General features: G+C 41.1%; 1 protein-coding gene across 1 annotated transcript in view; it reads right to left on the bottom strand.

Moving 5' to 3' along the window:
* KCNH8 (potassium voltage-gated channel subfamily H member 8) overlaps window positions 1-24,004 on the bottom strand; it is a 988,350-nt gene that overhangs the window by 368,632 nt on the left and 595,714 nt on the right. The window contains exon 8 of the mRNA XM_029589277.1: window positions 7,531-7,728. Within this exon, the coding sequence (XP_029445137.1) occupies window positions 7,531-7,728 (198 nt within the window). The remainder of the gene's footprint in view (window positions 1-7,530; window positions 7,729-24,004) is intronic.

Below are 24,004 nucleotides of genomic sequence, written 5' to 3'. Positions count from 1 at the left end.
GATCTCTCCCCGAGGCCCCCCTGGACCACCAGGTAAATTTTAAAAGGTTTTGGGGGGGTCGGGAGGGTGGGTTTTTTTTTTTAGCGGCGCAGGCCTCCCTAAAAATAAAAGGGTCGGGAGGGTGGGGGAGGCTAAGGGGGGGTCGATTTAAAGGGTCGGGTGGGTTTTTTTTTTATCGGGCCATCGGCGCCATTTTAATTAGTGGCAGCCAAAATGGCGCCGATGGCCCGAGAGCGGGAGATCGCGCCGGAACCCCCCCCCACTGGACCACCAGGTAATTTAACATTTTGGGGGGGTTTGGGAGGGTGGGGGAGGGTAAGGAATTGGTTTTAAAGGGTCAGGGTGGGATTAGGGGTTATTTTGGTGTGCCGGTTTTCCCGCCCTCCCCCAAATAATTCCCGTGCCCTATTTAACGATACAATACAAATGCCCCTGACGATAAATCGGGGGCATTTGTATTGTATCGTGCACTCTAATGATTTAGGACGATTTTAAAATTATCTGACGATAATTTTAATCGTTCAAAAATGATTCACATCCCTAGTAAATAATCCCATATGTTTGAATATAGTTGATAAAGTTCAAAGTTATTCTAGTAAAGTATCCTAAATAACTTTACCTGTTCAGGGCACTGCTAAAGTCATCTAGGAAAACTTATCTGGATAATTTAGTTGTGCTGCTAAAGTTATCTGGGTATGTTTATCTGGATAATTTTAGCTGTGTATATTTAGCAGCACAGCTAAAGGTATGCAGGTAAAGCAACTTGGATAAATTTAGCCAATCATATTCAGCAGAAGACTTGACCCATTGCATGTTTGGCTAAATTTATTCAGGTAATTTTATCCAGATAACTTTATTGCTCACCAGCCTTCTAAATAATATAGACATATCTGAGCCTAATGGTTACATAGCATTAATTTGTTAAACTGTGAGGTCCTTCTGAATTAACATTGCCACTCTATCCTTTGTTATTTATTCTGGAATATGAGTATTAGTTATAGGCAGGAGGACTTATTTAATTAAGTGTAACCATGTATGAATCATTAGATCACAGTTTTGTAATAAACATTTCTGTAATAAACCCAATATCTAGGTTTTGTTCAGTGATGAGATCATAAATCATAGACACCTCGTATTGTTCAGAATGGGCATTAATCAGGTTGACTTTGAGTTTCTGGAGTCTGGGTTTATTATACATTCTGTTGTGTAATAGATCAACACAAGTCTGCCACTGGGTTCTGGAAGATGCTTCTTCTTGGGGATAGTGGACCCCTAGAGAGTATCATCCCCTTCCCAATAAGCACTCCATTGCCAAAATGTTTTGATAGAATACATATTTCCAAAATATGGTTTAATTCATGAATTTTGGGGACAATGCTGAGCTCCAGCACCAGTAGCTGGAATCTCTGCACACTTCTGCCATTTGCAAGGGGACAAACATTTCCAGTCAACAAGGAAAAAACATCTCATTAAGCTTCTCATAGTGGAGCTTATGGATATGTACGTCATAGAAGTTGGATAGGTAAGAAGGGAACATAAACCATCTCCCCAAAAAATGCAGATAAATGAATCTTTGAAGCCTTCGGTTTAAGAGAAAAATCCCCTAGCATATCATCTAGGTCGATCCCAAAGGGTGCTTCATAAGGAGCTTGCATAATGGGTAATCCTTTTTGGCTTGCTTCTAAGGTGAGCTGATGATGGTAATGGCAGCTGCATTTGAAAAGCCACCAGCAAAGAACATACTGTCAGAGTATGAGTCCTGTCCCTGAAGCTTCCAATGACATTAGAGTTACCCAAGACCAAATAGACTGACACTTCCACAGGACTGTATCCAGTGAGGAGGCAGGTACAGTTGAGGGGAACATCAAGGGTCCATCATTATCTCCTGCTGTCCCATGGGAGAAGCCCTGATAGTGTCCAATGACAGCAGCAGTTGCAGTTAAAAGGTTGCCATCGCTCCATTGTGAGACCACACCTTGAATACTGTGTACAATTCTGGTCGCTACATCTCAAAAAAGATATAGTTGCGATGGAGAAGGTGCAGAGAAGGGTGACCAAAATGATAAAGGGAATGGAACAGCTCCCCTATGAGGAAAGATTAAAGAGGTTAGGACTTTTCAGCTTGGAGAAGAGACGGCTGAGAGGGGATATGATAGAGGTGTTTAAAATCATGAGAGGTCTAGAATGAATATATGTGAATCAGTTATTTACTCTTTTGGATAATAGAAAGACTAGAAGGCACTCCATGAAGTTAACATGTGGCACATTTAAAACTAATCAGAGAAAATTCTTTTTCACTCAATGCACAATTAAACTCTGGAATTTGTTGCCAGATGATGTGGTTAGTGCAGTTAGTTTAGCTGTGTTTAAAAAAGGATGGATAAGTTCTTGGAGGAGAAGTCCATTACCTGCTATTAATTAATTTGACTTAGAAAATAGCCACTGCTATTACTAGCAACAGTAGCATGGGATAGACTTAGTTTTTGCGTACTTGCCAGGTTCTTATGGCCTGGATAGGCCACTGTTGGAAACAGGATGCTGGGCTTGATGGAACCATGGTCTGGCCCAGTATGGCATGTTCTTATGTTTTATCGACATACCACCAAGGAGCAGGGTTTCAGATAAAAGCCAATATTCATTGTAGGACTGTAAATGTAGGAGGTATATTCATGCTGTATTGCCTTGCACATATATTCCTGCATGCTAAAAAATGTTCAGAGTTCAAATTCAAAACATTGATTGATGTTGAAAGCTTTTTGGCAACAGCATCATGTCTATTGCCTTCATTTAGGCTTGTCAATCACTGAGAAGAAATCTGCTTTACAGTATTTTTCCCAGCCTGGTTTCTGGTGAGATAAAGACAATTTGGAAATATATATGCAAATAAAAGTATAGTGTTAGGAGCTATATATATGATATTTGAATAAAACAATTCTACATTCTACAAAGCTATTTTCCATATTTTGTAAGGATGTGATGGCATTTCAGCAGCAGCAAATAGTTCACTGCACATAACTGCCTCATCAGATTATATGGCTGTCATGTTGAAACCATTCCTTGACTCTGCTAAGGAGGAAATTAATGAACTGTTCAAGAACCAACAGTCTAGTCACCTCTTTGCTGGTGTGTTCCACAGGCCTCAGCTGATGTCACCGCAGGCCCTTTAGCAGCTGGATGGCCATATAGAGGCCAATATTTAAAAGAAAATTCTGATCCTCCACCTCAGTGAAACAAATGTTGGCCATTGTGACCTATCCCCACCTACACATCAAGTCCCCCAAAATATTCCAAAAATGTAGTAAGTCTATAGGCCCATAAAGCATCCCTTCCCCTCCCCCCAATTCACTAAATAGAATCTGAATGTTAGCCCTCCTGAAGCCTACCCCCCCAACTGAAAACCCAATCCAAACCCTTTCACCTCTCAAATCCTTTACCACTGCCATGCGACTGTGGTGACGGCATCATGGGGATGGTGGTGGTCACCTTCGGCAGGTGATTGGCCGCTGCTGGAGAAAGAGGAGGCGACTTGCAGAAAGGATAAAGGGGAGGGGAGCCCGTGCCCTTTCCCTTTAAGCTCTCTGCTTTACTTCAATCTGCCTGCGGCCCACTCACTCCTCTTTTGTTATTCCTCTAATGTCACTCTTCTGTTAGTCTAGGTATGGAATTGAATATTGTTAGGACACATGCTGAATACATAGGGTCCTTCTATAACTGTTTTTCTATTGCAACAGATTCTGAGCCTCTGAAATAGATAGGAGGTCTCTGAAATACCAGCATATGGTGGACTACTGCACGCATGGTGGCCCAGGGTTAAGAGCTAGGACATCTCCCTGGTTCAGGATCTTATGAACATGACCTTTTGATTCATGGTGTGCCTTAGGATGTTACTTCTGGCTGAAGCAGGTGCCAACGATCAAGACAGGGCCTGGGGGAGTTCGATTGGGTGGCTGTGACAAGGCATGCTGCAAGTGACAGCCCTGGAATCTATGTTTAGGGAATCTAAGCTTGCTTCGAAGGGCACCCTCCAGATGGGGGTGGAAGGGGTGGAGGAGGGACAGACTTGGTAAAGAGGCTTGACACCTGCACACCTGTATTTGATTTATGTTAATCATCTGACGCTGTAGCCAATGATCCAAATCTAAACTGGATTGTTTTTCAAAGGTGGGAAGTCATTTGGTAGGGTGAGGGTTAAGGGGACCCAGAGGTGGTGATGGGGCTGTGTGGCTGGTTCCTGAAGGTCCTTAGTTACCATGTGGTGTAAAAAATGCAAGAAAACATATGTTCATTAGGGATTTGCATTCTTTTGAAATGAAATTTCCCATTTCATTTCAATTAATTTTTAAAACAAAAATGAAAAAAAAAATGAAATTTCATTTTTTTAATTTGTTATGTTTAAAAAAAAAACTACCACTGCTAACTAGAGATGTGAATCGGAACCGGAATCGGTTCGGATTACGGTTCCAATTCATTTGTGGGTTTTTTTTCCATCGGGCCCGATCGCGGTTTTGTTTATCGGCTGCGCCTGAGCCGATAAACAAAAAACCCACCCCGACCCTTTAAAACTAATCCCTTTGCTTCCCCCACCCTCCCGACCCCCCAAAAACATTTTACAGGTACCTGGTGGTCCAGTGGGGGTCCCAGGAGCGATCTCCCGCTCTCGGGCCATCGGCTGCCACTAATCAAAATGGTGCCGATGGCCTTTGCCCTTACCATGTGACAGGGTATCTGTGCCATTGGCCGGCCCCTGTCACATGGAGGGAGCACTGGATGGCCGGCACCATCTTTAAAAATTGCACTGTGAATTGGAATCGGAAACGATTCCAATTCACATATCTTAACGATCAGATTTCCCCTCCCCCCACCCCACCCCAGCCGAATCTGATCGTTAAGACGATCTGGCACACGATTCACATCTCTAGTTCTTACTGTTTGAATGCTGACAGTGATGTTTAGGAAAAGGAGGTTTACTATATTGTAATTGTAATTCTGTTTACCCAGGGATTTCTGAATGCTAAATCCACACCCAACATGTGTGACAATAGGCCTAATACCATATGGGTTCTAAGCATCTTTTATGCCTTTTAACAGAGTTATCTGGTTGGCATAAAGTAGTGCATGTAAATATAATATACATATTAGAGATGTGAATCGTGTGCCAGATCGTCTTAACGATCAGATTCGGCTGGGGGGAGGGGGGGATCTGATTGTTAAGATATGTGAATTGGAATAGTTTCCGATTCCAATTCACATCGCTAATTTATTTTTTAGGGAGGCCCGCGCCGCTAAAAAAAAACAACCCATTCGACCATTTAAAACGACCCCACCCTCCCGACCCCCCCAAAACCTTTTAAAATTACCTGGTGGTCCAGGGGGGCCTCGGGGAGAGATCCAGGGGGGCCTCGGGGAGAGGAGAGATCCAGGGGGGCCTCGGGGAGAGATTTCCCGTTCCCAGGCATCAGCTGTTCTAAAAAAAAATGGCGCCAATGCCCCTTTGCCCTTACCATGTGACAGGGTATCCGTGCCATTGGGTATCTCTCCCCGAGGCCCCCCTGGATCTCTCCTCTCCCCGAGGCCCACCTTCACCCACCATGACACTCTAGGCAGCTGCCTAGTGCTTCCACCGACCCTGGTAATTATAATTGGTGATTATAATCAGTATAACAAAAGATAGCTAAAGAGGTACAATGAGTTGATAAGTCTTTTGTCAGGTATATCTGTGAAAGGAAGAAGGGTGGACCTGAGATGGTAAGACTGAGAGGAGGAAAAAGGGACTGCTGATTGTTTGTATGGGAGATTGTTGGCATGGCAGATTTATTGGAAACAATCTCCCTTTTGTAAAATAGTGCTATTTGGGATCTTGCAGCCCACTGGTTTCTAGATACATCATTATCCTGTCCTTCAGTAAAGTCTCCATTAATATTTCAACCACCAAAGTTAGACTAACTGGCCTGTAGTTTCTATCTTCCTCTCTGTTACCACTTTTATAAAGAAAGACAGCATTCATGCTTCTCCAGTCCCACCAGACCACCCTTATCCAAGGATCTATTTAACAGATCTGTCAGCAGACCCACTAGAACCTGCCTCACCCATTGCTTTTCCCACTTGCAGTTTTTCTAGTTTTGCAGTAGATACTGAATTATTTAGAGATTGATTTCTTTGATTGGGTGACTAGAGAATTAGATCAAGAGCTTGCATGGGATGTGGTTTACTTGGATTTTATCAAAGCTTTTGAAAGTACTGTCTCGCATAGGAGGCTCATAAATAAACTGAGCAACATGATGTTGGGTCCCAAGGTGATGAACTGGATGAGAAACTGGTTGAGTAAAAGACAGAGAGAGTAGTGGTAAATGGAATTCACTCTGAGGAAATAAAAGTGATTAGTGGCGTGCTTCAAGAATCAGTCCAAAGACTGGTTCTGTTTAATATCTTTCTGAATGATAACACTTCCAAGCCACCCCCATTCTCCACCTACACCATGGTTAACCTTTATCTTCTATCGTTACTTGTGTGAATAATAACCTGTCCTTTCTCTTCTAAGCCAAGTTCTTAACACCCTGTTATATGTAACTGCCTTCTCAGCACCATTGTTATAGTTGTTTACTATGCACCCCTGTTCTATGTGAACCAGCATGATGTGACTGCTGTCTCGAATGCCGGTATATAAAAATTTGAAATAAATAAATAAATAAATAAATAAATAAATAAATGATATTATGAAGGCTTTAGAAGGAAAGAGGGCTAGTGTTATGAAGAATAGCCATGTCAAGCTTGAAGAAAGTAATGAAAAATAAAGAGGTTACTAAAGCAATTAAAATACTAGTTAAATCATTTTTCTAGTAGCAATGTACAGATGTGAATGCTGGATTTTGGAAAAGAACATGAGAAAGATAACTGATACATTTGACATGTGACACTGGGAGAATATTGCTCAAGATTCCATGGACAGCAAGGAGAAATATTCAATCCTACATCAAATAAAGCCTAATCGTTCCCCGAGGCCATGATGTTACAATAGATATTGACATTCTTTGGAAATGTGATGTGAACAAACATTTACAACTGGATCAAAACAGTGTAGTACCACATTTTTCAGTATATTTATATAGTATTTACATAGCTATATTTTTTTCATAGATACACAGACATAAATAAAGGTGAGTGACTTACCTGCAATACTCAGGTCCAACAAATAGATCATTTTTGGGGGGTAGAATATGCAAATTAACCAAGATTTTATAATAATTATATCTCATTGATTATAAATTTGCTGAAAATTAGGCCTGCTTGAGATGCCCAAAGATTGAAGTTGAGAACCACTAATTTAGATATCTAGAGCTCTGTGTTTTATGTACCATTTAATCACAGAGATTAAAATAACATTTGATTCAGGGTGTTAAATAATGTTATTTTTTTCATAGTGTACCAAACATAAGGGACTTTATTGTTAAATTACTTTTATTCTCTTCTTCTTTGAAATATCCATTTCTTTTATGTTGCAGTTGACACTAATTTATAAATCTGTTTACTTACCACCAACCAGCATTATGCAAATAGAGAAGATTTTTTCAATATCAGTATTGGCAGAAACATTTCCAAAACCAACACTGGTGAGGCTACTGAGTGTGAAATAAAGGGAAGCGATATAGGCACTTCTGATTGTGGGGCCTCCCAATGTATTATTGCCATGGAAAGGAGACTCTAAACGTTTTCCCAGCTCATGAAGCCAACCTGAAAGTAAAGACAAATACTTAAGTCATTCCTTTCAAGTTTTGAGGCTGATGCATTAAAATACATATAGGCTACACAATTGTGAAAAAGAAAATTGGCAAATATATTTCCACGACTTTAGGACAGTTCTTCAATCATTGATTTTTGCCAAAATAGACTACTGCAGCGCGCTCCTCACAGGATTACCCAACTCATCCATCAGGCCTCTCCAGATGATACAGAATGCTGCAGCTAGAATTCTGACAAGCACCAACCGGAGTGATCATATTACACCCATCCTTCGAAATCTACACTGGTTACCAGTCAACTACAGAGTCCTTCACAAATCTTTAACATTAATACACAAATTCATCTATAATCTCCTTTATCTCGACCTTGAAATTCCGTTAAAGCTCCATACTTCTAACAGGCCAATGAGAGAAATATCCAAAGGAACGCAACAAGCCCCTCCAACCAAAGCCACGCGACTCATCGCATCTAGGGACCGAGCATTTTTGACAGCAGGCCCAGCCATCTGGAACAACCTCCCTGCAGAACTTAGGCTGGAACCTTGCCTGCTAACTTTTAAGAAAAAACTCAAAACGTGGCTGTTCCGCCAAGCCTTCCCAGAACCCTGGGATACACATTAGGCGTTATCTACTCATGATTAATGGATCCTCCCCTCCTCTGAATACCTGGATAGCATGGATACCGACTCTAACATGTGGACTATCTCTAGTCTGGACTACCTCTAGTCCGGAATTTGTTTCTCTCCCTTTAACTTAACTTTATATTTTTCTTCTAGCTTCCTAAGCTTCCAAGTTCACAGTCCTCGTTTTAATGTAACTTTGTTTTTTTTCCTTTATCTAGTTATTTTACCCCTGTTCGATGTAAACCGTCCTGATATGGTATTTTAACCATGAAGGTCGGTATAGAAAAATGTTAAATAAATAAATAAATAAATACATAAATAAATAATCAATTTGCAAATTTTTTTGCAAGAAATTTGCTATTTTTCCACATATAATATTGTGTTTGTGAAGCTGTTCATAAAAATTATACAAACTTGCTAATGAGCTGGTCGAGGCATGCAAATCAGTACAGTTCATTAATGATTCTACATTGGAAACTTTTATGTGAAAAATTTTGCAAAAACTATATTTATTTGAAAAAATTAACTACATCTCAAGGAAGTAAAGTTATGGGGAATTTTGCAAAAAAAAAAAAGTTCACAATTTTGCATGGACTTTTTCTCAAAATGTAATCCTGTGAGACAATTTGAATATTATTTAAATGAGCCCATATTGCAAAAAAACTTTATACAGCACTGGCACATTTTGGTAAAATAATTTGTTGTTTAATACATCAGCCACTTTATCTTTATTATTATTATTATTATTATTAATAAATTATATCATAACAAATGATTGTTAACAAATTATCACATTTTGTGCAAATGTTCATCAATCTACATAATAGATAAATGCTAAAGATACCAAACAAAAAGAAAGTACATTTTGAATTATATGCTTCTTGACATAATTCGAAAGGGCATCCAACTAAACTCAAAAAAGGTATGGTCATCCTTAAAGCAGAAAAATGTTCTATCTCCATAACTTTAGCATACCACTCTGATAAGGAAGGAAAATTGATTTTTCCATTTGGAGGTTCAGAGGAAATGCATGCAGACTGGCAGGGAGCCAGGGACTGGGAGCACTAATGAGGCAGTGGGAAGAGGGAAGGCAGTACTAACCATTACACAACAGTAAACCCCTATGGGTGAGATTTGTAACATAGACATATCATGTTCTGAAGGTGGCAATAGTGTGGTCCTTTTCCAAGAAAGCTGCTGAAATAGTGAAGTTTTGTAGAGGAAGAAAAGTGTAGCCTAATTAAAGAAACCTCTTTCTCCCTTCTCAACCCTCACACTTATCAGTGGCCATGAATAAAGGCACCTCAACTTTGAAATATTCTATCATAAATAGCATTAAGCATGACTGGCCCAGTATCCAACTGTGTGTGGAGGGAAGTAAGCCAGGATAAAAATACAAAAATCAAACTCTATTTTAAAAATCTCATGATGTCAATGAGTTTGACATGAATAATATCTATTTTAGATGCTAGACAAAGCACATTAAACAGAAGACATATATTTAATTGGTATTTTCCCTTACATTTTTATATTTTAGACATTCCTCTTAGTGCCCTGCGGGAAAAGAATGCTTTCTATTGATAACATTATTAATAGGGCCAAAATAACATTTTTAATTTTGGCCTTATTAATATAGGAACATTTAATTTAAAAATTACTAGTTCAAAAGGTAACAGAGAAAATTTCAATATAATTTATCTACCAAGTCATGAGCCATGGCTAACATTAAAATACTTAAAAGACTCTAAAAAATGTTGATGCAAACAACATATGTAATATAAAAAACAATTTAATAAAGATGTTATAATCCAACGTGAATAGTGTTGGATTTTTCTAATTACAGACTCTACATCCCTCTGGTCTAAATCAAGAAACTGAATGGTCTGTTTTCATTTAGTTATCCTTGTTTAGACATTGTTCTATGTCTATATATATATATATTTGTCTTTTTTTATTGACAGGTGATGTATCTTGTGACTTGTTAGCATGTGACTTGTCGGCTCCATTTGTTTGAGTGTGTTTATTTAAAGTGAGGAATGGTGGTTCTCCTGTCACACATGCTGCTAGTATAGTTAGACCTATTATGGCTTTGTGATTGGGATCTGTCAAATGCTGGTAAGACTTTATTCTTTCTTGTGTGCTTGTAACATATTTGTTCTTTTTTTTTTTTCTGTGGCATTTCTGGAAGGTATGAGTCAATTTGTATTTATATGGAATTCCAAATTTTTATGTTTATCCATGCATTATGTTGTCTTTTTGATTTGTCCTTTAAAAGTTTTTGTATTGTAAATGTTTGTCTCTCTTGATGCAGTGCAATGTAAAACAAGGTCCGTGACAGTGGACCTAGCACTTTAATCTTAAACTTGGAGCAAGGTTGTTTGCTAATTGCTATCATTAAAACTGTGGACTTCTAAAATGATTTTGCATTGGACAATCTATATCTTCCATTTCAAACCCCTTTGTTTTTCTGCAAATAATCCACATTTCTCATGGGAGTCTTCAGTTAATTACACTTACCTGTTCCACCTGGAAGTTTCCTGTGGGTTGTTTATTAATCTCTCTACACCACCCTTTTTTAAATTAAAATATTGCCATCTATGGTTGTTTTCAGCTGATTCAAACTTGTTTCTTATTCAGACTTACAGGCAGAAGTGATCACATCTATCCAAAACTCTATGCTCTGCATTGACTGCTAATTGTTTGACATATCAAGTTTAACATTTTAACTCTGGTGTATAAGTCACTCAGTGCAAAAGTACCAAAGTACCAAACAGTCTTTGAGATCACAGCTACTGAGGTCTCAAAGAAAAAATGTATTGGATGTTAATGCCTTGAGAGCATGCACTAGTGTGAGACAAGAAAAAGGACACTTGCAGCTGCAAGTCTAATAATTATGTATTTCCTCCCAGATGATGTAAGGGCTGAATTTTAAGTTCCTTTAAGGAAATATTAAAAACATTTTTATTTACCGAAGAGTTCACAAGCTGAATGGTTGTTTGATCATGACTCCCAGAATGGCTTTGAGAGAATGTAAAGTCATTTTAGATATCCATATAATGATGTACAGAATGATTTTGTTATATCTAATGTTTGACAATTGATTATTTGAATTAATCTTTCTTGTTCTCCATCTATTATTTTATGACAGAGTGGGTAAGAATGGTTTTAACTAAATACATATTGTTCTGCCTTCACAGTATACTTAAAAATATGTATATATGTTTCCTTGTTATGCTGTCACGCTATGTCATTTTATTGATATTACACAGCTTAAGTTCTCTATTTATAGTAGAGATCTCTCTTATGATTGATTGTCTTTTGAATGATTTTAAGCTCCATACTGGATTTTTCCTGTTTCGATTTGTTTCTCTATCTGCTTTCTCTTGCCTGCTCTAATTGGTCCTTTGCCACATGGAATGCCTGGGATAGTTTGCCTTCTTTGATTTCCTTGAGCTAGAATTGGGCTCTCTGCAGGCTAGAAGCATCTCCTAATCTTTTCTTAAGTTACCCAGAAGCATTGCTTTTCACCATTTAAATTCTACAGCTTTATCTCAGCTCCAGTTTCATCTTTGGACTACTGAGCTTCCAGAAAGAACTTTTCACAGCTGTGATGATCTCCTTTCTGTGTGGCTACTCTTGATGCCTTCTTATTCCATGAGTGTTGAACTGTTCATCATTTAAATAAATGTTATTTGGTATTCAAGACTGAGGGCCTCATTTTCCACGCTGCTCGCACGCGATAAGGGACCTTTCGCACGTGAAAAGTCCCTTATCGCGTGCGATACCAGGATGGGGGTGGAGTTGGGGCGGAGTCGGCCCCAGAAGAGGAGGAGTTGGGGCGTCACCGGGGCCGACTCTCACCGACGCTGCGGACAGCGAAAAGGTAAGTGCCTTTTCGCGGCAGCTTTCGCTCCCAATAGCTACACCTCCTATGGTGGCGCTATTGGGTGTGAAACCGTCAGTGATCGCGCCGCGATGGTGCGATCGCTGCCGGCTAGCGCAGGCCCTCCCCCCGTTTCGGCCCCCCACCCCTCATCTTCTAAAGTATCGCAGGCCTGCGATACTTTAGAAACTGAGGCCCTGAGTTTCTTCTGGTATTTGAAGCTGTGAATAATGTGTAACTGACTGCCTAGACACTCAAGCTAACAGGAAGGGATGTGCAGAAGGAAAACATTTGTTTCATTTTTGTTTTCATTTTGCTGGGACCCAAATTCGTTTTATTAGTTTCATAGGGGAAAAAACCAATTCGTTCATTAGTTTCATTCGTTTTGCCATTAAAGTTAATGGGGCAGCATTTGCAGCCTATTTTTGGCTACAGAATTGGGGTTTTCTTATCAATTCTGATGAAACTTCTGGGGAGCAATCATCAGAATGAGAAAAGAGCTCCAAGGTATTTAGACTGTGGCAAAGTGGCACCAAAGTGGCATGAATAGCCTAAGGCACTGTAAAGGAGCAAAGGGGTACCAGGAGTGGCAAGAGTGCTTTAACAGAGGTGCAAAGCAGCAGCAAGAGTGTCAAAAACACACCACAACTTCAAAAGAGAGCACCGATAACAGTGGCATGAACCCTCGAAGGCAGCATGACAGGCAAAGTGGCAAGCAAGTGGCATCAACATCCTACAGCACAATGAAGGGGGAACATAGCAAGTAGAATGGGTGTAAGAAAAAACCACAAGGTGCTGATAAAGGGACAAAGCAGCAGAAAGACTAGCACCCACACACTGAGGAACCATGATAGTGGCAAGAACACCACAAGGTGTAGAATCATCTGGTGTATGGCAGCAAGGCAGCGTGGCAGAAAGTCGATAGGTGCAAGGCAGGATGGCAGAGCAGAGGTAGTCTGGTCTTTGTGGTTTTGATAGGGGCTAGACAGGCTGGCAGAGCTGAGGTAGTCAAGCCACTGTGGATTTGTTAGGGGCAAGACAGGCTGGCAGTGCGAAGGTAGTCAGGTTGCTGTGGTGTTGATAGGGGAAAGACAAGGAGGCAAGACAAGACTAGGCTCAACATGCGGCGAGACTGTCAACCGGGGCATCTTGAAACACGGACCAAGGAGTCTAACATGCGTGCTAGGACCTGAAACATGATGAACTATGCCTGGGTGGGGTGGAGTGTTGCTGCTGTGCACAGGGCCGGTGCAAGGGTATTAGGCACCCTAGGTAAACCTTACAGCCTGGCGCCCTACCCCCACCTCCCCATACAGAATTTGAAATTATGCATTTAACACATATTTTACATGAAAACTGACATTCTGACGTAAAATTAATATATACGTTATTGTGATAATTTCATGCACTGTTGTGATGCCAACAAGAAAACTTTGCATCTTGGAATTCATATGGCATCATACCTATTGTGATATATTTTGGCATGGTCCTCCCGTATCAACACAGTACTATCTGCCAACACTCAAAAAATAACAACACTACCTATGAAAAAGAATACCACAAATATTACACCAGAATCTAAAATATCAATACACCTCTTATCAGGAAAACAGAACAGGCCAAGCTACTACAGATCCATACAGAGAAACCACATATTAAAAGAATGCTTCATCTCAGTCTTTGCATGCAGAACACAAACCCTCACCAAATTCAGAATAAAGCCACATAAAGTATAAATAGAAATGTGCAGACAAAAACTGAACTGTAAAATGCATCACACCAGACTCGATACAGTGCAACAATGGAAAAACAAAACTTTCACCATTCCTCATGAAACAATCAATAAAATCAAAATATATAAATCATTAATCATAATAGTAAAATCATACTAATAAAATAATTTCAAAATAGCTGATGAATAGAATATCCAATAATTAAAGACACATGCAAATTTTGAAAGCTTTACCAAACATCAATAAAATATTTCAAACAGGAGACACATCACATACTAACCAATAATTAAAATTATAGTTAATCAAGAAAAATGAACTTAAAAAGCCACCTTTACTTACCCTCTCCAGCAGTGTTCCTACTCCTTTCCCTTGCAGGCCACACCAGAAGCAGCAGTCCTCATGGTCCTCCTCCTTAGGGACCACAACCTGCCTCTTCTGTCTCTCTCTCTCACACACACACACACATACACACCCTCAGGACCAGTTTCTATCTCTCACACACCAATCATCTCCCCAACCAGTCTCTCTCTCTCTCTCTCTCTCTCACACACACACACACACACACACACCAGTCATCTCCCTGATCAGTCTTTCTCACACATACACACGTCACCTCTCTGGCCAGTCTCTCTCAATCACACAATGCTCTCGCTCTCTCTTACTTACACACAGGCTTTCAATCATACACATGCTCTCTCTATTTCACTTACACACAAGCTCTCAATCACACACATGTTCTATCTCACTTACAAACAGGCTCAATCACACACAAGCCCTCTCTCATAGCCACAAGCCAGCCAAAAACATGCTCCATCTCTGTCTTGCACACAAACATTGACACACACAAGCACCCTACCTGACTCACATATAGACCACATACATATAGAAGCACCCTCCCTATCTCACATACATGAAGCACCTTCCCTGTCTCACACACAGAAGCACCATTCCTTTCTCACATACACACCACATACACATACACACACACAGAAGCACCATTCCTTTCTCACATACACATACACAGAAGCACCCTTCCGATCTCAAATACATATACACACCAAGGCCCCCAGCTGAACAGCTCGTCTCCGGCGGGAGCTATTGGCGCCGATCTTCTTTTCTTCGGCCCCGCCGGCCTGGCCTCGGGTGGCGGCTGGCAGCGCTGATCTTCTTTTCTTCGGCCCCGCCGGCTTGCTCTCCGGCGGTGGCTAGCTGCGCCGTTCTTCATTTCTCCGGCGGCGGCTCTCAGCACCCATCTTCTTTTCTTCGGCACCGCCGGCCTGGTCTCAGGTGGCGGCGGCTGGCAGCGCCGAACTTCTTTTCTTCAGCCCCGCCAGCCTGCTCTACGGTGGCGGCTGGCTGCGCCAGTCTTCATTTCTCCGGTGGTGGCTGGCTACGCCCATCTTCTTTTCTTCAGCCCTGCTGGCCTGCTCTCTGGCGGTGGCTGGCTGTGCCAATCTTCTTTTCTTCGGCCCCGCTGGCCTGCTCTCTGGCGACAGCTGGCTGCGCCAGTCTTCATTTCTCCGGCGGCGGCTGCTGCGCCAATATTCTTTTCTTCGGCTGGGCGCCCTCAAATGTGAAAAAGAGCTGAGGAGGCCATGATATCAGCTAGTCCGGCCCACCAGGGGAAGCCCGATCCTCCAATAGGCCAATCCGCCCCTAGTGGATACTCTCACATGGCCTTCTATTTCAAACGGCCACTAAACACCTCAAACCAAAAGAACAAAACTAATGATATGTTGCATTCGTGGGGGTTTGCCATGCATTTCACAGACCCATGAATGCAATGAAAAGGGACCTATTAGTTGCGGTTTGCGCATTCGTTGAAAACAAATGCACATCCCTACTAACAGGTTGAGAGCTGAGGACAGTATAATATTATTTGGGATCCTATTAGGTACTCATGACCTGGATTATCTACTATTGTAAACAGGATACTGGGCTTCCTGCACATTTGAGTTATACGATAAGTTAAGTTATAGTTATACTTATACGATAAGTTAAGTTGAGTTATACGATAAGTTAAGTTATGATTTGTTATGATATGCTACGAAATGTTAAGCTATACGATATGACAAGACACAGTTTTGATATGTTTAATTTATAACTCGTTCCTTATTTAATCGCCTCACTGTTCTATGTAACGCTCCTTAGCGAATTTTTGTAGTTACATTGTAAACCGATGTGATTTGTATTCTTACAGGAACATCAGTATAGAAAAATTAAAAATAAATAATAAATAAATAAATTCGGTCTGACCCAGTAGGTGGCTCTTATGTTCTTATGAAATCAGAAACAGAGAACTTGACTGCATAGATCAATAACAGCATGTTTCACTTTACAAGGTGTACATATTACAATGTAAAAAGGGAGAGCTAAGTCAAGAAAGAAACATTTTCTTTCATTCTGCTTCTTTTGGCTCTTATACACATTTTCTTTGTTTTTCAGTAGCCATAAGTGACTTATCAGCTAAACGGCAGCTGGGGAACATAGTTGGATATTCAGTGGCTGCCACTTAGTTGGATAAATCTGACTGATTAAGTACTGTTTGAATATCAACCTCAGAAATTCTAGAACTACCTTCAGCTGTCTCTTCTCCATGCTGAACAGTCCTACCCTCATAGGGGAGCTGTTTCATTCCCTTTATCATTTTGGTCTCCCTTCTCTGTACCTTCTCCATCGCAACTATATCTTTTTTTGAGATGCGGCAACCAGAATTGTACACAGTATTCAAGGAGTGAAACAGAAGAATTATGACATTTTCCATTTTATTAACCATTCTCTTCCTAATAATTCCTAACATTCTGTTTGCTTTTTTGACTGCCACAGCATACTGAGCAGATGATTATCCACTATGACACCTAGATCTGTTTCCTGGATGGTAGCTCCTAATAAGGAACCTAACATTGTGTAACTGTAGCAAGGGTTATTTTTCCCTATATGCATCACCTTGCACTTATCCACATTAAATTTCATCTGCCATTTGGATGCCCAATTGTCCAGTCTCACAAGGTCCTCCTGCAATTTATCACAATCCGCATGTTATTTAATTAGAACATAAGAACATAAGAAATTGCCATGCTGGTTCAGACCAAGGGTCCATCAAGCCCAGCATCCTGTTTCCAACAGAGGCTAAACCAGGCCACAAGAACCTGGCAATTACCCAAATACTAAGAAGATCCCATGCCACTGATACAATTAATAGTCGTAAATGTGCTACTTGCTAACCTCATGGAATGCCCCCTAATCCTTCTATTATTCGAAAGTGTAAATAACCGAGTCACATCTACTCGTTCAAGACCTCTCATGATCTTAAAGACCTTTATCATATCCCCCCTCAGCCGTCTCTTCTCCAAGCTGAACAGCCCTAACCTCTTCAGCCTTTCCTCATAGGGGAGTTGTTCCATCCCCTTTATCATTTTGGTTGCCCTTCTCTGTATCTTCTCCATCACAACTATATCTTTTTTGAGATGTGGCGACCAGAATTGTACATAGTATTCAAGGTGTGGTCTCACCATGGAGCGATATAGAGGCATTATGACGTTTTCCGTTTTATTAACCATTCCCTTCCTAATAATTCCTAACATTCTGTTTGCTTTTTTGACTGCTGCAGCACACTGAGCCGACGATTTTAAAGTATTATCCACTATGATGCCTAGATCTTTTTCCTGGCTAGTAGCTCCTAATATAGAACCTAACATCGTGTAAGTACAGCAAGGGTTATTTTTCCCTATATGCAACACCTTGCACTTGTCCACATTAAATTTCATCTGCCATTTGGATGCCCAATCTTCCAGTCTTGCAAGGTCCTCCTGTAATGTATCACAGTCTGCTTGTGATTTAACTACTCTGAATAATTTTGTTTCATCCGCAAATTTGATAACCTCACTCGTCGTATTCCTTTCCAGATCATTTATATATATATATATATATATATATATATATATATTGAAAAGTACCAGTCCAAGTACAGATCCCTGAGGTACTCCACTGTTTACCCTTTTCCACTGAGAAAATTGACCATTTAATCCTACTCTCTGTTTCCTGTCTTTTAACCAGTTTGTAATCCACAAAAGGACATTGCCACTTATCCCACAAATTTAACTTTTCCTAGAAGCCTCTCATGAGGAACTTTGTCAAATGCCATCTGAAAATCCAAATACACTACATCTACTGGTTTACCTTTATCTACACGTTTATTAACCCCTTCAAAAAAATGAAGCAGATTTGTGAGGCATGACTTGCTTTGGGTAAAGCCATGCTGATTTTGTTCCATTAAACCGTGCCTTTCTATAAGTTCTGTGATTTTGACATTTAGAACTCTTTCCACTTTTTTTCCTGGCACTGAAGTCAGGCTAACTGGTCTGTAGTTTCCCGGATCTCCCCTGGAGCCCTTTTTAAATATTGGGGTTATATTAGCCACCCTCCAGTCTTCAGGTACAATGGATGATTTTAATGATAGGTTACAAATTTTTACTAATAGATCTGAAATTTTATTTTTTAGTTCCTTCAGAACCCTTGGGTGTATACCATCTGGTCCTGGTGATTTACTACTCTTCAGTTTGTCAATCAGGCCAAGCACATCTTCTAGATTTACTGTGAATTGGTTCAGTCCATTTGAATCATTACCCATGAAACCTTTCTCTGGAACGGGTATCTCCCCAACAACCTCTTCAGTAAACACCTATGGGATCGTAAGCTTAGCCCCTGAAGAAGTATCTCAGGGGTTAACTCTAACTTTCCTCTTTCTCTGGCATTCACTGGAGACAGCAGAATTGTGCAAGCTTCCTCCTGCCCCTGAGACAGGAAATCTGTCTCATAAACAACCTGCTCCAGACAGGCCTGCCCCAGGAATAGATCTCAAACTGTATCAAACCGAAACTGCTCGGTGCCTACTTCCTCGTACACATAGGCAGCTAGTTTAACACAGCTTAAACTGCGTCAATGTCCAGTTATGAACTTTTCCCCTCCTGGCCTGCTAGCTTACGCGTAGTCAGCATAAAGGCCAGGAAGGACATTTATGGTATGATGCTTTAATTCCAATGAATGATGTATGTATTTGCAAAGACCCAATGATGTTATGACAAATCTGCATGCCATGCTTTGTGATGGAATTATGTACAATAAAAAGGAGCCCCGGGGAAGGAGGAAGAGAGGTGACCTTCCCGGGGACACACTTCACCACGAGTCCTGCCTGATGTGTCTTTATCATTCCTACAAACACCGAAGCAAAGAAATAATTTAATCATTTCGCAATAGTCTTATCTTCTCTGAGTGCCCCTTTAACCCCTCGATCATCTAACCATCCAACTGACTCCCTTACAGGCTTTCTGCTTTGGATATATTTTAAAAAGTTTTACTGTGAGTTTTTGCCTCTATGGCAAACTTCTTTTCAAATTCTCTCTTAGCTTGTCTTATCAATGTCTTACATTTAACTTCCCAATGCTTATGCTTTATCCTATTTTCTTCATAAGAACATGCCATACTGGGTCAGGCCAAGGGTCTATCAAGCCCAGCATCCTGTTTCCAACAGTGGCCAATCCAGGCCATAAGTAACTGGCAAGTACCCAAAAACTAAGTCTATTGCATGTTACCGTTGCTAGTAATAGTGGTGGGTTATTATCTAAGTCAACTTAATTAATAGCAGGTAATGGACTTCTCCTCCAAGAACTTATCCAATCCTTTTTTAAACAGAGCTATACTAACTGCACTAACCACATCTTCTGGCAACAAATTCCAGAGTTTAATTGTGCGTTGAGTGAAAAAGAACTTTCTCCGATTAGTTTTAAATGTGCCACATGCTAACTTCATGGAGTGCCCCCTAGCCTTTCTATTATCCGAAAGAGCAAAAAACCGATTCTGTTGGATCCTTCTTCCAATTTTTGATTGAAGATGTTTTGGGTAAAATAGCTTCTTTCATCTCACCTTTTAACCATGCCAGTAATCGTTTTGCCTTCCTTCCACCTTTCTTAATGTGTGGAATACATCTGGACTATGCTTCCAGGATGGTATTATTTAACAATGTCCACACTCTTGCACACTTTTTACCTTTGTAGCTGCTCTTTTCAGTTTTTTCCTAACTATTTTTCTCATTTTATCAAAGTTTTCCTTTTCAAAGTTTACCACTAGAGCTGTGGATTTGCTTACTGTCACCTTCTAATCATTAATTCAAATTTGATGATATTATGATCACTATTGCCAAGCAGCCCCACCACTGTTATCTTTCTTACCAAATCCTTGCTCCACTGAGAATTAGATCTAAAATTGCTCCTTCTCTCATTGGCTCCTGAACAAATTACTCCATAAAACTGTCATTTATTCCATGCAGGAACTTTATCTCTCTAGTATGCCTCGATGGTACATTTACCCAGTCAATATTGGGGTAATTGAAATCTCCAATTATTACTGCACTACCAATTTGGGCCTGGATTTATCAAAATGTACTAAATATCACATGCAATAGGAAAAGGGGTATGTTTTATGGTAATAGGCTATTTATCACAAAGTGCACATCTTTGCGCTTCACATAGGTATTACCACAGACAGCGATAACTTTTTCACACTTTGCAGTAAGTACCACAATTGTTGCAATTCCTACCTACAACTACTGAGAGAGAGAGAGAGAGAGAGACTAGCTATAAGGTCCTCATACTAGGTAGGCATTTATACTTCTATAGGAGGCCCACCTAGCTATTCGAGGTGAGGTTTAGGTATTAATGTAGGGGTTAGGGGCCACTTTCTCATGCAGAGTGCGATGTACAAACACAACAGTGCACTCTTGTGAAGATGTCGCACTCTGCATGTCAAAGTGGCCCCTAACCCCTACACTAATACTGAAACCTCACCTAGAGTAGCTAGGTGGGCCTCCTATAGAGGTATAAATACCTACCTAGTATGAGGGCCTTATAGCTAGTCTCTCTCTCTCTCTCTCTCTCCTAACACCTGAAAACACTATTTGCAAAAACATCACAAAGTGCAATAAAGCCATATCACACAGCTTAACACAAATGAAAAAGGTGTAGTTAAAACTGTGTGATATGGCTTCACAAAGCCAGCCCACTTTATTTATTTATTTATTTTTAATTTTTCTATACCGATGTTCCTGTATACAATACATATCACACCGGTTTACAAGGAACTGAACTGTCGCCTCAAGGGCGTAATACATTGTAACATGTTAACATAGAACTTTGAGGGAGAACATTCAAAAAACAAAATAACTGAGGTAGGGTGTAAAAACTAGGTACAGAATCAGGGTATAAACAGGTGCTACAGGGTGCACAATCAGAAAGTGTATGTACGGTGATATGGATACCGTCTGTCTCTTCATCAAGTTTTAGATGATGAACTTGGCCAGAAATCCCTCCCCTTTTCCTAATTTGCATCGCACCATGTGTTATGGTGTTTTCGCATGCATTAAAGGTGCTTTTTGCATGCGAAAATGCCATATAGCACTTTGATAAATGACCCTCTTGGTTAGCTTCCCTAATTTCTCTTAGCATTTCACTGTCCATCTCACCATCTTGGCCAGGTAGATGGTAGTATACGCCTATCATTACACTCTTCCCCAACACACAAGGGATTTCTATCCATAAATTTTTGATTGTGCATTTAGTCTCATGCAGGATCTTTATCCTGTTGGACTCTATGCCATTCTGGACATAAAGTATCACGCCACCTCTTAGATGTTCCTGTCATTTAGGCCGATACAGAAAAATGCGCGGTAGAGCCGGCGAGCACCTGCTCTCCCGACACGCACAGGCCACTCTCCTGGGTGCGCGATTCGGGAGGGTGGCCTATGCAAATTAGGGCCTGTGGTAAAAAGAGATGCTAGGGACACTAGTGCTTCCCTAGCACCTCCTTTTTGACAGGAGCGGCAGCTGTCAGTGGGTTTGACAGCCGACACTCAATTTTGCTGGCGTCGGTTCTCAAACCCGCTGACAGCCATGGGTTCGGAAAACGGACGCCTGCATAATTGAGCGTCCGTCTTCCAACCCGCGGGCTGATTTAAAATTTTTTTTTTAATTTTTTATTTTTTTTATTTTTGGGGCCTCCAATTTAATATCGCTATGATATTGTCAGAGGGTGTACAGAAAAAGTTTTTTCTGCTTTTCTGTATACTTCCCCAGCGCCTGCAGAAATTGACGCCAGCCTTTGGGCAGGTGTTAATTTTTGAAAGTAAAATGTGCGGCTTCGCTGCATATTTTACTTTCTGGATCACTCGGGAATAACCAATAGAGCCATCAACATGCATTAGCATGTTGCGGGCGCTATTAGTTTCAGGGGGGTTGGCCATGCGTTTTCGACACGCTATTATTACCCCTTACTGAATAAGGGATAAAGCTAGCGCGTCGAAAACATGCGGCCAAACCCAGGTTAACAGTGCGCTCCACCGAACACTGTACTGTATTGGCCCAATTGTGATATAATTTATACCCCGGTATAACACTGTCGCATTGGTTATCCTCCTTCCACCATGTCTCTGAGATGCCAATTAAGTCTATGTTATCATTCACTGCTATACATTCTAATTCTCCCATCTTACTTCTTATTCTTCTGGCATTAGCATACAAACATTTCAAAGTGTGTTTTTTCTTTGTATTTTCATTCTTCTTTTTAATTGTTAGGGATAAATTGGAATTTTTAGCTCAGGTGAGTTTTTAATTACAGGCACTTGGACTACTTTTCTTATTATTGGAACCTTACTGTGGGAAAATAAATTAGTAAACATAGAAAAAAAACTCCTCCAGCAAATAGCAAGGCACATTCTGAAAAAGGTAAATGAGTGTCGGTAGCACATTCATCTTTAGGTTTAATAAACAACAAGGGCCCTGACTTTTACGGTCTATGAAAACAAATAAGCTTGGGGGTAACTTACTGGTGCGGCGGTTACTACCAATAACTAATAAGCCTAAATACTGTTACACAACTCCATCATTGCTCTCTGCTTCAATGGCAAGGGGTAACAGGGAATTGGATTCAGACAGTAACCAATGAGGGCCCTGACTTTTATAGTTTGGGAAACTGATAAACATGGGGGTAAACTGTATGGCACTGCAGATTAGGGATGTGAATCGTGTCCTCGATCGTCTTAACGATCGATTTCGGCTGGGAGGGGGAGGGAATCGTATTGTTGCCGTTTGGGGGGGTAAAATATCGTGAAAAATCGTTAAAAAATCGTTAAAAAAATCGAAAAAATCGAAAAACCGGCACATTAAAACCCCCTAAAACCCACCCCCGACCCTTTAAATTAAACCCCCCCCCCTCCCGAACCCCCCCCCAAATAACTTAAATAACCTGCGGGTCCAGCGGCGGTCCGGAACGGCAGCGGTCCGGAACGGGCTCCTGCTCCTCAATCTTGTCGTCTTCAGCCGGCGCCATTTTCCAAAATGGCGCCGAAAAATGGCGGCGGCCATAGACGAAAAAGATTGGACGGCAGGAGGTCCTTCCGGACCCCCGCTGGACTTTTGGCAAGTCTTGTGGGGGTCAGGAGGCCCCCCCCAAGCTGGCCAAAAGTTCCTGGAGGTCCAGCGGGGGTCAGGGAGTGATTTCCCGCCGCGAATCGTTTTGGAAAATGGCGCCGGCAGGAGATCGACTGCAGGAGGTCGTTCAGCGAGGGTTCCGGCGAGAAATCGCTCCCTGACCCCCGCTGGACCTCCAGGAACTTTTGGCCAGCTTGGGGGGGGCCTCCTGACCCCCACAAGACTTGCCAAAAGTCCAGTGGGGGTCCGGAAGGACCTCCTGCCGTCCAATCGTGTTCGTCTATGGCCGCCGCCATTTTTCGGCGCCATTTTGGAAAATGGCGCCGGCTGAAGACAACAAGATTCAGTAGCAGGAGCCCGTTCCGGACCGCTGCCGTTCCGGACCGCCGCTGGACCCCCAGGTTATTTAAGTCATTTGGGGGGGGGTTCGGGAGGGTGGGGGATTTAATTTAAAGGGTCGGGGGTGGGTTTTAGGGGGTTTTAGTGTGCCGGCTCACGATTCTAACGATTTATAACGATAAATCATTAGAATCTCTATTGTATTGTGTTC

Source organism: Rhinatrema bivittatum, chromosome 2 (assembly GCF_901001135.1).
Source record: "Rhinatrema bivittatum chromosome 2, aRhiBiv1.1, whole genome shotgun sequence".
Taxonomy (NCBI): domain Eukaryota; kingdom Metazoa; phylum Chordata; class Amphibia; order Gymnophiona; family Rhinatrematidae; genus Rhinatrema; species Rhinatrema bivittatum.
Note: the sequence above shows the minus strand (reverse complement) of the source record. Positions and strands in the feature narration are given on the sequence as shown.